Source organism: Semicossyphus pulcher, unplaced genomic scaffold, assembly GCF_022749685.1.
Source record: "Semicossyphus pulcher isolate SPU_LCO1_2020_fin unplaced genomic scaffold, fSemPul1.0.p SCAF_9, whole genome shotgun sequence".
Classification (NCBI taxonomy): domain Eukaryota; kingdom Metazoa; phylum Chordata; class Actinopteri; order Labriformes; family Labridae; genus Semicossyphus; species Semicossyphus pulcher.
The window spans coordinates 31,386,951-31,403,307 of NW_027211770.1; the positions used below are offsets into that span (position 1 = coordinate 31,386,951).

Below are 16,357 nucleotides of genomic sequence, written 5' to 3' on the forward strand. Positions count from 1 at the left end.
CCACCAAACCTCATGAGTTATTCTGCTACTTTTACCTCCAGCATGTCAGAGAGTACTTTTCAACATAATCTCTGCTTTTTTCTGTCTTGCTGCAAGAGACAGATGCTCATATAAGACAACAGGAAATACGTACATAGAATTCAAGTATTTATTATTTTGTTCCTCTACAAGTTGAGACAAATCTGGAAAAAGTAGAGTATTTTGTATCAGTATTTTGATTTTACTTTCCTGTTAAAGACAGCTTGGAGGGAATTGTGATACTTTTTTTCTAAGATAGATTTATCTGAAAGCTAAAGCTACTTTGCAGACTGTGGTTTAATATACAATGCATATAATCAACCTATAAAATATGATACATCCTTAGAGGTTAGCGGTTTATATATTAATGCAATATATCACTCTAGGCTACTCTGTGCCTTTGAGTGTACATTTACTCTTGACTCTTGAAGGGCCATTCTGGTATTTAAACTGGGTCCCTATTTTTAAATATTGTGGGGTCTCAATGACTAAAAGGTACAAAAAGTTTTGGAATTGCTCCAGTACATTTCTTGAGACGGGTGCTGTGAAACCGGCTGTAATGGCTGCAACGTAATCCTTGGGGGCATATGCGTTCGACCCAAGTGTGTCCACTAAAAGTTCTTGTTGTTTCCACTGACAGGCTCAGATTGTTATTTTAACTGTCTGACAACATTACAGAAAGGATCCCTACAGAGATAGACCTTTTTGTTTAAGATACCTTTTTGAAACCAGAAACAGCAGCTACATTGACCTCTTCAAAGCTACCAGACTCCACTGACAAAAACAGTAATTTTACCTCAAAGAACACAGGAGTTGCTTCTCCAATGCTGCCTCAATCGGTTTGTTTTTTTGTGTGCTATTGTGACTTAAATGGTTAGTTTGGGTCCAAGACAACATTTGCTTAACACACCACAACACAGACAATGTAACTGATTGAGGCAGCAGTAGAACAGTTACTCCAGTGTTTTCCAAGGTAAAATTACTGTTTTTGTCAATGGAGCCTTGTGGAGTAGAGGAGAACGCTGTAACCTCTTTGAGTTTTTTGTTTTGTTGTTGAGTTGTTTTTCCCCATGCATGGACAGTCTTCTGTTTTCAGCAGTTGTTATTACACAACAGAGATTGAATTATGTGCATGTGAGTGGTGGCTGATTTCCCCGCTTATTGTTTTATGTAGCTGTGAATATTTTATGACTCCATTATGCAAACTTTACAGCTGTTCCACTTAAATTAACAGGGCGTTTGGATACTTAGAAAACAGGAAACCCTGCAGATGACCCGGATGTCAGCCTACTTATGTAATAAACTGTTTTTAGAGGAAAAAAAACTGCACGCAGTCCTGCTGTCCCTCCCAAACCCTGCGCGCTTTGCCCAGTCATGCCCTTCTCTGTCGAACCAGGGGAGGAGGGTGGAGTCACGTGGGATAGTGACAGCCCGTAACGCGCCTTGTGATTGGCAAAGCTGCTGTAGGTCCGTCCCCTCCAATAGGCTGCACCAGATGACGTCACTGCGATCAGCTGTTGGAGCTCCACAACAACAACAAAAGAAGGAGCAGTCGGGGTACTGAAGAGGAAACGGACTGAAGGAAAGAAAAAAGAACCGCACTGTGACTCCCGATGTACAGTCCTTAAATTAACGTTTTTTATATTTTATTTCTTCCGCGAAGAAACCTCAAGTTTTTCTATTTTTCGAAAAGTAACGCGTCTACCTCAGTTTTAAGGATTTTAATCTCGATTTGAACCGTTTACATCCTCTCTCTCTGTGCCGCAGGTGAGTTCTTTGTTTTCTTCTCGGTGGATGTTAACGGCTCTTCTGCCTCTTTTTTCTGATGCTAATCATCTTTGTCATCCACATTACCGTAAATACACTGTCTGGTTTAAGAAACAGATATATATTCATAAAGTGCACTGCGTTATTTAACGTTTATGGTGCCTTTTATCCGGCTTTACTCTGCACTATTAGCTTAATCTTGCTAGGCTGTTTATTTTAACTTTAGCTTTTTTTTCGCTCTGCAAAACTTCGTGTTTTTCCTCGAGAAGACCAAAAGAAGTTCATGGAAAATTCTGGAAAATATTTTCACCATATATTTCAGGAAATAAAAGTTAAACAGGCAGCCTCTGCGGTACTGCCCAGCCGGTGTAGAATTACAGCCTCCTCCCCTTCCTTTTTGTAACCAACACAGACTGCTGCTGCTCCAGATTATTATTGGACCAGTTTGGCTTTTTTGTCCCACAGACTAGTTGCTGAATCACATCGGCACTGAAAAAGCAAGCCGATTAATCTGTTAGGCCGTCTTTGTCATACATAACCGACAACCATGTGGATTAAAGCTAATCTATTTGGTAAAAATCCAGACATTTTAAATTTTCAACGTTTTGTAAGTGAAGATTCGCTGCGTTTCTCATATTTTCAAATTCAAAGTTGCAGGGTGTTGGACGGTTGGTCGAGCAAAACAAGAGAACCAAAGACGTCAGCTGGGGCTCTAGGAACTTGTGATTGACATTTGTACTATTTACTGCCGTTGTGAAGACAAAACTATTGATTAATTAACAAAAAACAATCGACAGATCAATCGATAGTGACTATAATCGTTAGTTTAAGCAACTTCCACTAATTTTAACCTGGAACATTTACATATTTGCTGCTTATCCTTGTTTTCAAATCACTTTAAGTTTATTATCTTTGCTGTCTGGATTTATTTATCTTAACAAAAATTTGAAGACAAATGCGTTTTCGTCATGTTTTTTCCGATAATTTCCCATAAGCCTTAATTGATTATGCACAAAAAGTTGACAATGTAAGTAATTGTTACTTTTATACCGCAGCCTGCAGTCTGCATGATATTAGAATTTTAGAATTGTAGTCATTTGTTTACAAAGCAAGGTATAAGCTCTTGTTTGTTTACATGTAATATTGCGGTTCCTGAGCAATCCTGCAGACTGTATTTCCATCGTCGCACCAACCTGTATTACAGCTTTTTAACCCTTTGATGAATAAATAATGCGATATGATGTAATACATGTATTAGTTGCGGTGTCGTTCAACAGAAAACCGCAGCCATGACTCTGTGACTCCTTAAACCGCCCATAAACAAGCCTCCCTTTGTGTTCGGTGATTATCATTATGAGCAGAAGACTTCCATATTTAGTGTTTATCCCTGAAATGTCCTGATATGGTGGATGAGGGTGGAGAAGGAACAGGTGCAGCAGATTATCAGCCTGCTGCTGCTGCTGTTGTTGTTGTTGTCGGTTTGTCAGTTTCAGTTCAAACCTTTCTCTTTCCGTCTCTCCGTTACAGCTGTTTGATGTTTACAGAAGCAAAGTTTACCGATTATTTTACGAAAGAAGGTCGCTTTGTGTTTGTTTTTACATGTTTTAAATATGACAACAGAAAAATACGAGCCGATAGTGAGGATATAAACGCGTCACAGTCGAAGACGATGACTTTCGTTCGAACGTAGTGCGCGTTCAAAGGTTGGTGGAAAAAAGTTGTCGTCTATTCACGAGGCTTTTCATGCCAATTTAGACAAAAGACTCATCGTGTAAGCCTCCTGGTGGCTGTTACAAACAATTACATTTTTTGTTTTATTTATTCGTTCAGTGGGACAAAGAGGTGTAAGATTCGACTGATATAGATGTTACAGAATAATCACATAAAACATGTTTGATGTAATTTGGTACAGATTTTGTTGTTGTGTTATTTTGTTGGTATATTGTGTCTTTTCTTTTGCACATGTATGTTGTGTAATAATAAAAGTGAAATAAATACTATTATTAAATATATAGATATGTCATATATGTAAATAAATATGATATAATACTATTAATAATAGTAACAGCCAAATGGTTTCAAATTATAGATCATATTCATGAAACAAAATGAGCCTTACATTCTGTTTTCCAGCCCTGAGTTTTGTCTGCAGGGTTTCTTGCCTGGCTGCTCCACCAATCAGAGGGTTTTAAATAGCCTGCGAGGCAAAAAGCAGGGCACAGTGTAGGGCTTAGGAGTGAGTTGGGTCCTTGCACACTTGGCTTTAATCCTCGTTTATTGTGCCAAAAGTAGCCTCCCTTTTTATACAGCAGCTGCAGAGACAGAGACACCCGTCACTTCTTTTTCTGTCCACTGATACGTTTCCTTGCATGAAAGACTGATCTCAGACCAGCAGACCGGCTGCCAGCCAGCTGTGTCTGTTCCTCCCCCTAACACAGCAGATCTCTTTATTTACTGTTGGATAAAACACAGACGGCACAGCTCCTCTCTGCTCGCCTGCATCAGCCCGATAAACGAGGAAAGTGCAGCTGCTGCTCGCTTCCATCAGGCCTGACAGGAAATGAACTCTGCCTCGTTTTACAGCCTTGTTTAAGCTCATGAACCGGGCCTGGAGATCTGTGTGTTTAAGAGCGATGATGTCAGTCTGTAGGGTTTAAGTTGTTGTTTTTAAAGAGTAGCTTTCAGACATTTAACAGTTAAAATACCAGATGTTTTCCTCCAGAGGTGTTGGAGACCAAAGAGAGTGAATGTTGAATGTCCCAAAATGTTTGTTAATCGTGTTTCTTTGTGTGTGCTTGATGTGGATTTTAGCCATAGACTGTATATAAGAAGTGGCCGCAGCTACGGTGATGTCACCCATTTGTTTGTAACAACCATTTTGACATCAGTGACTAAATGAACATCACGCTGTGTTGGAGAGACTTGAAACTAAAGATTGAGACCATAAACTCATTAGGAACATGTTTACCAAGTGAGAAGTCGGCTCATTTTCTCCTGGACTTTTAGACAATAGGACCTGTTGCGTCGCCCCCTGCTGGCCATTAGAAAGAATGCGGGTTTAGAATTTAGGTTCTCTTGTTTGATGGTCTATGAGTGCTCCATAACTACCTATGAAGGTGATAATAACAGATGTTTTGTTTTTAGTTTGGTTTGCTGCCCCCTAGTGGCCATCATTTGAATAAACAAACCTTCGACTCCCTTAGAATTAGAAAAAAACTCACCACAATTAACGACCTGTAAACTTACATTTAGTGAGCACTGCTGGTTTAATCCTGGCAGCACTTTAACATGTTTTATTGATTAAATCTCCGTCTCTCCCCTCAGGGCTTATTTTGTACTTTTGCACTCTCTGAATCGATCCTGACGTCGAGCGATGTCCAGCCTGCGTCTGCTGGCCCTCAGATGATCCATGACCACACCTTATTGATGCACTTTCGCACCTTTCCGGAGCCTTCCACCCGCCGTGTACCCCGCAGCTGATGACCAAAGTGCGCGCCACGCTTCCCCGCCGTCGCCCCGAGCCACGCGCCCCCCTCAGCCCCTCCCTCAGCCTCAGGCCCCCGCAGGACGTCCAGGGATGTTCCAGAGGTTTGCCAGCGCTCTGTTCGGGGACGACGTGGAGGAGCTGAGCCGAGGAAACCGACCAGGAGACGGGAAAGCGGAGGAGGACGAGGATGAGGACTGGATCCTGGTCAACTACCTGGGTAAGTCTCATGAGTCTCCTATTTTTCTAAAGCAGTAAAATCTTCCAGCTGAGGGTAAACTGGTTTAAAGTATTTCTAAATTGCCAGAAAGGGCTTTAATTTAAAGGCTTTACTTTGTCTGCACATAACATGCTGCAGGCAAAAACCTGTAACCAGGTATTAAACCCCAAACCCTCCCTGTAAGTCACACAGCAGTGATATAACTCAAAGTAAAACAGTAAATACAGACTTTGACAGGAGCCACAGAGTCAACACATCAGCTGCACATGAGGGCACTGCAGAAACACCAGTATCACCCCTGCAGCCTTTGCACCACATCCAAGTCAACACTTTGCAAAATACACAACGTCCCGTAATGACTAATTAATTCAACTCATGCAACCCCTAAATTGTTCATTTTTGTGTTAATAATCTACCAAAATAAGAAACTGCGTACAAATTCTGCTCCGTTTGAACTTTGCACAGCGATTGCAACCCAGCGCAGGCCCTCAGAAAAGGTATATACGTCCCTGTAACTCTCAGAGTTTTATTGCTTTACTGTCAAATATTTAGAATAGATTGTTGACAAAAATAAGTCAAGTTAAATCCTTTGTGAATTTAAGTTATAAAGCCACAAATATGGGTCAAAGTCTTGAATACTTTCTGGAACAAATTGTGCAGAGTGTGCAGCTCGAGTCTCTTCATGTTGGCCGTTCGATTTCTGACCTGTTCTTAAGGGAAACCCTGAACCACAAATGTTTCTCTAAATGTGTCTGTGTAGGGGTACAAAAGATTAAACTCCCTTTGCACAAAAACAATTGAATTCTTGCCGAGAAAATAAAGACACTTAGAATAACAGGATATGCTGAAGAAAGATTACTTCACATTTTTGCCCAAGACAAAAAAAAGTGTTTCTAAAAAGGTTTTACAAACGGGATCAAAATCCAGCTGCTGAAAAAGACCAGGAGGTTGGTTGAACAGCTCACACGGAGGTCCTGAATGAGGAATATTTAGTCAAACTTACAGCTGAAGTTCAGAGGGAAAATAAACCGCCGTGCTCGGGGTCACAGAGACAGGTCCTGTTTAACTTTAGACTGTTTTAATGGCTGCAAAGAGTCCAGCCAAGTTTCCAGAGCTGTCAGAGATCAGAAAAAGACCCCAGTCAAAACAGACACGACAAGTTCAACAAGTCACACACACACACACACACACACACTGTACACAGAAACCTGACACACTGCACTGACTCCAGGTGGCTCTGACTGAGGCCTAGCATTAACCCGCAGCCCGGCCTGACTCGACTTGACTCGTCTCCGATTCCACAGCCGTGTGAATATTTCAGGCGGGAGGGGGGGGGGACAGAGGCGAGCTGGCCCACTTCAGCCTGCGGGGGAGGCGAGGGTGAGGGTGGCATCAGGCAGTTTATGGTAGTCAACCTGTAAACAGGTCAAACAAAAGCACCCGGGGGGAACCAGCAGAGGTAAAAATAGAGCCTGGAGGAGCTGGAGGACTTGTATGGGCACAGAGCTGCTGAACACTCTCCATCACACACACCTGGATGCAGGGTTGTGTTCCTGCTGAGCTCAGGGTGAACAGACGCTCCGGCTGCGGGACGATTTTAGACGGTTTGTTGGCACTCTGAAGGTTTAGAAATATCCAAGCTTCTCTGCCGTAAACGTTCTTCTAACACGGGTTATTTAATCTCACCTGTTACCTGAACGAACATTAGGTCACACATCTCAAGCAGCAATCCTGTGTGTAGCTGCTGGTACAAACAAAACATTCATGTGCCACTAAAAAATCAGAATTAAAAACTAAATTTATGCTTAACCAGAAATATTTCGTCCTGCTGAGGCTACGAGACTGAATCTGTCAAAACAGAGTGAACAGCTCGGCACAGAAGAAAAAAGTTTAACCTACTTTACTGCAAAAACATATTAAAGTAATAAAGATTAGTTACAGACATTAACACATTAAACACAAAGATTATTGTTCTATAGGTGCATAAAACATCGTGTGCGTATATGTTTAGTATCCTAGTAATAGAAGAACCTGTAGATCAGTGGCTGTAGCTTTCGCCCCTCAGCCTGGACAGGAAGGGAATCTAACCTCACAAATGTGTCTGTAAAGAAGTTGCATCAAAGGGAGTAACGGCTGTAACAGTTAGCTTGACTTAATGTTTGATGTGAACACATTCGTGCCGATTTGCAACTTTGTGAAGATGGAAAAGTTCTGCTGAGGCTGCTTGTGTTTAGAGAGAATGTAACCACTGAGAACTTCGGCTTCTTTGTTAAATGGAAAACACATTTTTTAGACGCATTATTGAGAAATGTTTGATCTTTTTTCATGAGCATGGAACTGAGTTTCATCTGAACACTAAAATGAAAATATCTTTTATGAAATCGAGCCTTTCAGATCAGATTTCTGCGTCTGCTCGGCCGTCCTGCAGACGTCCACATGCAGCACTAACTTTATGAGCGTGCACACCAGCTGCTTAGGTGTTGGAGACACCCAATGTAGCATAAACAGAACTGCATGCATGTCTCCGTTTTGGATATATCAAGATGTTGAGGCTGCCTGCGAGCAGGGGGATTTTATAAGAGTGATTCGTGAGGGCTGCTCATGTAGGTCGCAAACGTAGGCAGCAAAATGAATCCCACAAATGACCGACTGTTGCAAATTGTAGATGCATCTAGATGAGTCTTGCACAGGTTTGTGCATGAGTTGTTATTAGTGAAAGGCGGTAAAAGGATAGAGTTAAAGTGATGTCATGTTTGAAATCTCAGCTTGCATGTCTTATATCGGAGAAATCAGCTATTTGCTGTGAAACCTGCAGACTCCAAGCCTCGGTGCTTCCTACAGGAGAGGCAGAGCTGTGTGCAAGGTCAGCTGGTTTGTTCATAATCCACAGCGACCTCATTAACCCAACGCACCGCCTGCCAAAGTCTCCCAAACACTGCCTAACAACAGAGCCGCACTCCCGCTGTGCAGACCTGTTGTGCAGCTGATACCTGAACTCCTCAGTTTGCAGACGCCTGCAGCCTCTGGGAGGACGAGCTTGCTGCTGATGGCTCGTCTTCAGGCTGAGAGGATAAAGTACGCAGATCAGCTGACGGGCGCTGAGTCAGCAGCCTCTCTGCACTGTTGTGGGTAAACAAGGATTCCTCTGTGAACTCAACTGGGCGGATGGTGTTGATGCCACGTGTGGAGATGAGCTCCAAACACTGGCTCACATGCTCGGGGAAAAACCGAGTTAAATGCAGTAAACAGACAGAGCAGCAGGGTCAGGTGGATCGGGTGATGAAGGTGATGAGGGCTAACTTTGAAAGCTCGCTCCTGCAGCCAAGTCATGAGCTAAAAAATGAAATACAGCAACATTTAAGAAATAAAGATCAATTTGCCAACATCCAGATGTTGCTCAACATCCTCCTCGATCCATATTCTTAAGTCAGGTTTACTTTCTTTCTAGTCCCTCCTTGCCTTTCCTTTTGTTTCTTTCCATTTGTCCTGTCAAAGCTTTTGTTTTGGAAGTATTCCTCATAAAAATGATCAGCCTAAGGATTGAGGGTGTTTGAGCCTAAAATAAAACTGCCGAGGCTTTATAAGTGCCGGAGAAAACAGCAGGACCTTTAAACAGAACTGAAATCAAACAGAGACGTCTGCAGAGTTATTTTTAGTTTCCAGTCCGCCGGCTGGAGATCGTGTTGCCGTTGCACCTCATAACTTCCTGTGTCTCTGCGAATCATTAGATGTGGGATCAAAACAAGAGTCTGACTCCAGGATTCTGGCTCGCCTCCTGTTTGCAAATAGCAGCGATGTGGAGCGGAGCAGGATGTTGGCACGTTACTGTACAAGATGATTTATATAGTGCAGTGCAGCGGTTGTTTCTGCACCTTCATGCAGAGGAAACGCAGGGTGAAAGGATCAGGCGCTCGTGAGCAGATTAATCGGCTCTGTGAGAGCGAGACGATTCAGCAGCACCGACACAAACATGCGTGCAGGCTGCGGTTTCAGAGGAACATGTGATGCAGGGCTGTCAGCTGCAGCTCTCTGGCTGCTCAGCATCCACAGAATGATTGTTTACGTCTTAGAGCTGCTGCGCAGTCAGGACACAGTGCCCCCTGCTGGACGACAAGTTATATGTCTGTGTTAAAAGCAGCAAAACAACAACTGCTGAAGGCCGATTAAAATACATAAAAATATCAGGATAATTTGATATAATGTCCTTGAGTTAAAATGTTTTTTCATTTAAACTACACAAACACATTTTGATGAGTTGTTTCTGACTCTAAGACACAGTCACACCTCCGCCGGACATGAAAATGTGTGACGTCTGTTTTTTATCCAGAAAAGGGTAAAATTATACGACGAAGACACCACTTAGGGAAATGACTTTTTTTTTTTTTAATGATATTTTGGAAATGCTTCAAACATATCCTGTGCAGTGACGTAAAAAGCACTTTGTAAGTAACAAAGCATTAATTCCAGCTGTTTCTGTCCCTGCAGCTGAAGCCTGCTCCGCTCAGTGTGGCGACAGCCTCTCTGCATCCAGGGTTGGTCCTGAGGAAGAGGAGGAGGACGACGATGAAGACCTGGTGATGATCCCCTCCCCCATGGCCAGCCCCCCAGTCCGCTACGCCTCCTGCACCTCCCTCAACTCCACGGCCGACACGGACCCGGACGGCGGGGCGGAGGAGGACGACGAGGACACCGAGGAGGAAGAGGAGAGCGGGTTCCTCCGTCTGGATGCCTGTTCCCTGGAGGAGAGCTGGTTCGTCACCCCCCCGCCCTGCTTCACCGGCCGCGGCAGCAAGCCCGTCCTCCTGGAGACCAGCCCTCTGGAGAACCTCCTGATCGAGCACCCCAGCATGTCCGTCTACGCCCACCACAGCCCCCCCAGGCTGACCCTCGACGCCCTGCCGCGCTCCCTCGACCTGGAGCTCGGCCGTTTGCCTGGAAACATGGCCACTGCCCAGACAGCCTCTGGGGGTAAGGAGAAGGGCAGGCGCACTCTGGACGGCCCTCGTCACAGGTAAAGAGCTGCGACATGCCATGATAAAGAGAGACATGCTAATTCCTGTGTTTTTAAACCTGGGCTCTATTTTATTTTATATTTTATATATTACATATTTTGGGGTCTTAAAAACGTATTAAATACTTTTTAACAGCCACCAGACTTCATGGACAAAAACGGTAATTTTATCCTGCAGTACATGGGAGTTGCTGGTCTGCTGCTGCCTCGATCTGTTTGCTTTTTTTGTTATTGTGTGTTAAATTAACCATTTTAAAAACCCAAAGTTGCACAGTAACACAATCTAACCAATAGAGGCAACGATAGACCAGCAACTCCTTTGTCCTGTAAGGTTAAAATAGCTGTTTTTTCAATGGAGTCTGGTTAGCATTAAAATATGTCTTTATTGTCAATTAATTTCTGCACGTAGTTCTTCAGTAATCAATCCTGCTTCATCTAACAGCTCTCTGCTTCTCTCTTTGTCGCCCCCTGTAGGCCAGAGGTGGCAGTCGTCCAGCGTCGCTCGAGCCTCCACTCCGCCTGCTACGCCGCGGCTCTCTCCGCCCGTGCTGGTCTCCTGCAGCCGCGGGCGGGTAACGGCACCCAACGCACCCAACCGCTGTCCCGTAATGCCCTGCGACGCCACAACCTGCTGCGCCCCCCAAAGGCCAGCACCGTGCACCTGCACCAGCCCAGCCAGAGACACCTCAACTTCTGAGGGGTCCTGAACGCATCACCTTCATCAACATCATCACCAACATCCCTCTGAGCATTATGGGAAGCTAAAACTGGCCCTAACACCTCTGATGTCTTCTTCTGTTATCAGGAAATCAACACCAGCAACAAGTTTATCCACATCATCAACCATCAGCTGCACCCCGATCTGTTCTCAAATCTGATTGGACGGTGAAATTAGGGAAAATTGCTGATGATGTTATCAGCTCATGTGGCCAGTGGGGAAAAAAGTTTCCCTCCTCCTCTTCATCTATCCTCCTCCGTTTTGATGCTGAAAAGAAGGGATGTGAAAAAAGGTCATCCTCCTCCTTTCATCCATGTTTATTCTCCCTCAACTCTGTCCAATCACAGAGCAGAAGAGTCGTCATGTGACGTCGTCTTCTTCTCCTCCTCTTTCTTTATCTTCTTCTTCTTCTTTATGGACGACTTAATGTGTAGAATCAATGCTGTAGGTCACTTTACTCAGCGGCAGGTTCAACGCGTTGCAGGATGATGTCATCGTTGTGATGTCACAGCAGGGTTTTTTGTTGTCTGGCAACTTTCTGGGCAACTCGGCAGGACATCAGGAGACATTTCAGACCCCCAAATAACTTGAACATGTACAATGCAGCAGTAACAACAGTGCCATTTAATCAGTGCAGGAGTGTTGTGGTAGTTGCCCCACAGAGTTGCCCAAAAAGTTGCAATAAGTGAGAGATGAAACTTTTAAGGAAAAATCCCTTGAAATATTCAATCTTTATTTGTCATTGTCTATTTCTTTACACCTACATTTCCCAGAATGCCTTTCAGCCACTACCACGAAAGGTCATTCTAAGGGACATTTCTCTGAATTGACCTGTCAAAGTAAATGTACTTGTTGCTGTGTGCTCTTGACTGTGCAAACAGTTGCATGACGTCTTTTTTGGCCCTTAGGAGGCTTTGTGTCACTTCCTGATGATAGATGTCATAAGAAGATTATGTGCTGATGCATTATGGGAAATGTAGTGTTTTGAGAGATTGACCCACTTGAGTGACTAAAGGGGGGGATATCTCGACCTTTATATTTGAAAATCTGTTTTCAGTGCAATACGTAATCACTGCAGTAGGACTTTAAACATAACACATTTAAAGCTTAAATTTAAGCGTCATTTCAATAACTACATGCAGAGAAATTACTTTCTCTCAGTTGTTGCAACAAATACCAACAGTTTGCAACAAGACATTGACTCCAAACGCTTAAATATAAATGTTTTGTGACATTTGGCAAACACTACTCAAGTGTGAACATGCTGCATTCAGAGGTTTTTCTATGAAACCGGAGGATGTAAGAACCGAAAACTGAGAGTGAACATTATTCCCCTCTGACTGAAACCTACAGCTGTGCTGTAGCTGCTCTGCCTTTATTTCTCTGTTTCCTGTGTGATTGTTGACGGCACTCACAGAAAGAAAACTCCTTCATCTTATTTTCTCTATATGTAGTCAGACACTTACAGTTTTCCTGCATTTTAAAGGGATTTTTCTTTATTTTCCTGCCTTGAAGTTTATCCTGAAGTCCTGCGATGGTTCTTCTTGATGCTCCTCGTCCTGCTCCGCCGCCTGAACCTGCCTCTGACTTTGTAATTCAGTACTTTTCACAATATTTTTTTGAAAAACAAAAAAAAAAAAAGAAAAGATGGTAAAAATTACTGGGTTAAATATCACTAAAAGCCTTGTTTTAACGGTAGCTTTGAGATGAATAGAAATGTAAAACAAAATGTATTTAAAAAAACTTCCAAAATATTTTTTGAAAAGAAAAAAACAAATTACATATCAGTATGAAGTTGGTATATATGCGTCTATGGTTTCTTGCTTAGGTATGTTTGGTTATGTTAGTGTGCAATCTGTTGCATGGTTGTAGAGTCGTGTTAGCGTGACGACGGTGGAAAAAAAGAAAATGGAAAAAGATTTTGTTTTTATTATTATTTTTGTTTGTTCTTAAATGAATCTGCAGTCCACTTCTCAGGGTCACAACCAATCACCTTTACTCTTTTAGGAAAATGCAGATTTAAACTTGACGGCTGATGATTCTTTGTGCGTGCTGGGACTTTTCCAGCTGTGTCCCAGCGAGCTTTCCCCTCGTGAAAATGTGTGTGAGAAATAATCGACTCTTTAGTTTAGTTTATTTTGGTCCCAGGACTGTGAAACTGAACTCTTGACGCTCTCGGTCGACTGTTGGAAATCCACCAAGATGGAGAGAAACTGTTGTTTGTATTTGTTTGCTCATGTGTACCTTTTAGAAATGTACTTTAATCCTTTTCACTTTTATGTTAACTTAGTTACATTTTGCTAAACTGTTAAAATATTTAAACCAAAAAAGTAGCATCGATTTTAACCTTTCACTAGTTTATAATACTGATGTTCTTTATTATTATTATTTTGTTGTTTAACTTTTAAAGTGTTTGTTAAAAGCTCTTGGCCTCGGTGCTTTGAAACAGTGGACAGTTTAATGTTTAAAGCGTCTCCTGTAGAGAAAGAAGAGCCGGGCTGACTCGCCACACTGCAGGAGGAAAGAATCAATTTATTTACACACAGTGACTGAATTCTACGGAAGCCCAGAGCTGCCAGAAACAAAAACGATAGATGAAACATTAGGAATGTCAAAAATGAAAACACACAGGGAGAGGAAAATGTACTGAAGAGAAATTTATTCATTATGGGAATTTTTTTTTTTAAACAAATTACTAATATAATCTCGGGAAGTGCGAGAAAAGTTTTTAATTGAAAAAAAAATTCTTATTTTGTCTTTTTTTTTTTTGGCAGAAATGGGCTTCTGTACAGAATCTCATATCGACTCTCAAGAATCACATATTTTCTGGAGATTTGAGGAAATTCTGCCAGCATGAATTTACAATTATCCACTTAATGTCATTTTATTCAAATTTTTCAGAACACGAAAAAGGCTAGACCTTCACATTTTGATGTTTTTACTAAAGACATGTTGTGAAAAACTGAATGAACACATTTTGCAGTTATGTCAGAGACAATTTTATTGGCTAAGTCTTCATTCAGTCAAGTTTAGATGTAAAGTGAATTCATCCGGTTAGAAGATACACAACACAAACCATAACATCCTGTGCAGTATAAAGACACAAAGAAATCTTTTATCACTTATGATGGAGGCTTTGTGCAGTGTGGTTACAGTATCTCCAGTTTGTCTCTGTGGTCGAGTGTTTAGGACGGTAGCATTAATAAGAAAGCACTAACAAATGTTTGTTAGGCGTCTGTACGATTCGCTGTAAATAATCGTATATGATAGATAGCGGAGTGGTTCTCTCTGGTGTATTTAAGCTTTTCTTTTATTTCTCGAATGTGTCTCTCTTTCTTGCAATGGTGGACTTTATTATTATTATTTTGTGTTACTATGATGTTTTTAAAAAAGGCAAACTTAAGGACAGAAGGGATCGGAGGAGACGGACGGATGTGTCTCCTCTTGCTGTCAGGAGCCTTTTGATGTTTTATTTTCCACTCTGTGTTCTCAGTTCATCTCTCCATCATCAAACTAACAGGGATTTTTAATGTTTTTGTTCAATGCCTTGAAATTTGTGGATCACGTGCCTTCCAGGTTGAAATGTTTATAATGACAATGCATCAATGAAGAACTTGAACTCCCTTTTTTATGTCCTGAGTTGACGTAATAAATGAAAACCCACAAACAGACATCAGAAACTAACTATGCACCACTCGGAGGAAGCTTGTTCGCTGTCGCCCGCCCAGCCCGTGTACAGATTTTATAATGCCTCAACAAACCAGACAGAATGATGTAGCAAAACCTCTTTTCTCCTTGTTTGTTTAAAAAAAAAGTGTGAAGAATATTTTGTGGCATTTTTATTTTTCACCAAGTGTTAGACGTTTTGTTTTTTTTGCTTATATTTCTTTTTTGTTTTGTTGTGTAGTTTACTGGAATAATACAGCACTTTGCCAAAAAGAAAAAAAAGGTGTAGGAATTTTTAGGGTTTTATTTATCGACATAACTGTTCTCCTTCTTTGTGTTTTGGATGTATGACAGATCAATTCACTCTGTTCTGATGTCAAAAAAAGCTAATTGAAATGTGGGGTCATCTGTTTTCGAACTGTAATAGTTAATACATGTGATCTCTTATTAGCCTATAATAAATGTTTTCATACACAGCTCTCCTGCCTCTGTTTGATTCTTCAGCCTTCTGTGTAAACTAGACAGTGATTTTATAAACATATAATGAGCAAATAAAGTATATAGCTTTGTTATATAGTAAATAAATACACCTAACAGTTATAAAATGGGTATTAGCTTCAGATACAACATTGACATAGTTGTAATTGCATCTGATGGCTGCATAATGTGTACTTTTATACTGAAAGAACATTTTGCTGATTATACTCGCACACTTTTAACTTTGAATGCCAGACCTGAAACCTTTATTTTCACTTCATAGTAAGCAATATTTCATATTGCATGTGGAGCAGAAAATATTTAATAAGCTACAATACTACAATACAAGTATCTTCATTACAATGTTCTGAATTGGCTATCAAAATGAGTCAGGTAACCTATAAACTGAACATTGGCGGATTGTTATTACTGATGCATTAAAAGGATTTTATATTGTTGCTTGTAAAAGTGGCGTCTATATTACCTATGAAGAAAAAAGTAGCTCCACATGGTAAAGATCACTTGTAGTAGAATTACTTCAAAATAGAACTTCTACAGTGCACTAAAATGTAATTTGTTTTTTATTTTCGGCTCCGTATACTGTGTAGTGTTTATAAATAGTAGTCTTTTTAAATGTCATAAATATCAGTTAATAGTATGGTAACACTGAAAAAAACACACATGTCAGCAGCAGTCTGTTTGACAGCAGCTCCACGTGCTACTTCTGTTTACGTTCTGCAGAGAAAGCACGCGGCGGTCCTTCTCGCTCTCCTATTGGATGGACGTCACAGAGGCCCCTCCCTCAGGCGGGACTCATACGCGGAAGCTGTTTCGGTGCCGCGTAAAAAACGGTAAATAACTCCATAACGTATCATTAGTTAAGCATGTTTTGGATGTAAAATGTTTGACATGCCTTTAAAGAGTCGTTAAAGTTTAACCGGAACACACGGAAAGCTGCTTTTACCTCAAAAAACCCTTCTACGATACGTTGTCCAT

General features: G+C 41.6%; 1 protein-coding gene across 1 annotated transcript; it reads left to right on the forward strand.

Annotated features, from left to right (window-relative positions):
* Window positions 1-1,586: 1,586 nt before the first annotated feature.
* tp53inp1 (tumor protein p53 inducible nuclear protein 1) lies at window positions 1,587-15,360 on the forward strand. Its single transcript, XM_069656879.1, has 4 exons — window positions 1,587-1,785; window positions 5,110-5,489; window positions 9,975-10,500; window positions 10,975-15,360. The coding sequence occupies exons 2-4, from the start codon at window positions 5,363-5,365 to the stop codon at window positions 11,195-11,197; spliced, it is 876 nt and encodes a 291-aa protein (XP_069512980.1). The 5' UTR covers window positions 1,587-1,785; window positions 5,110-5,362; the 3' UTR covers window positions 11,198-15,360.
* The last annotated feature ends 997 nt before the right edge of the window (window positions 15,361-16,357 follow it).

Excerpts from the sequence above, each read along its gene's own strand:
- tp53inp1 (XM_069656879.1), top strand. The coding sequence starts at position 5,363 with ATGTTCCAGAGGTTTGCCAGCGCTCTGTTCGGGGACGACGTGGAGGAG. Across the intron at positions 5,490-9,974 it reads GATCCTGGTCAACTACCTGG|CTGAAGCCTGCTCCGCTCAG; the intron begins GTAAGTCTCATG and ends CTGTCCCTGCAG. Across the intron at positions 10,501-10,974 it reads CTGGACGGCCCTCGTCACAG|GCCAGAGGTGGCAGTCGTCC; the intron begins GTAAAGAGCTGC and ends CGCCCCCTGTAG.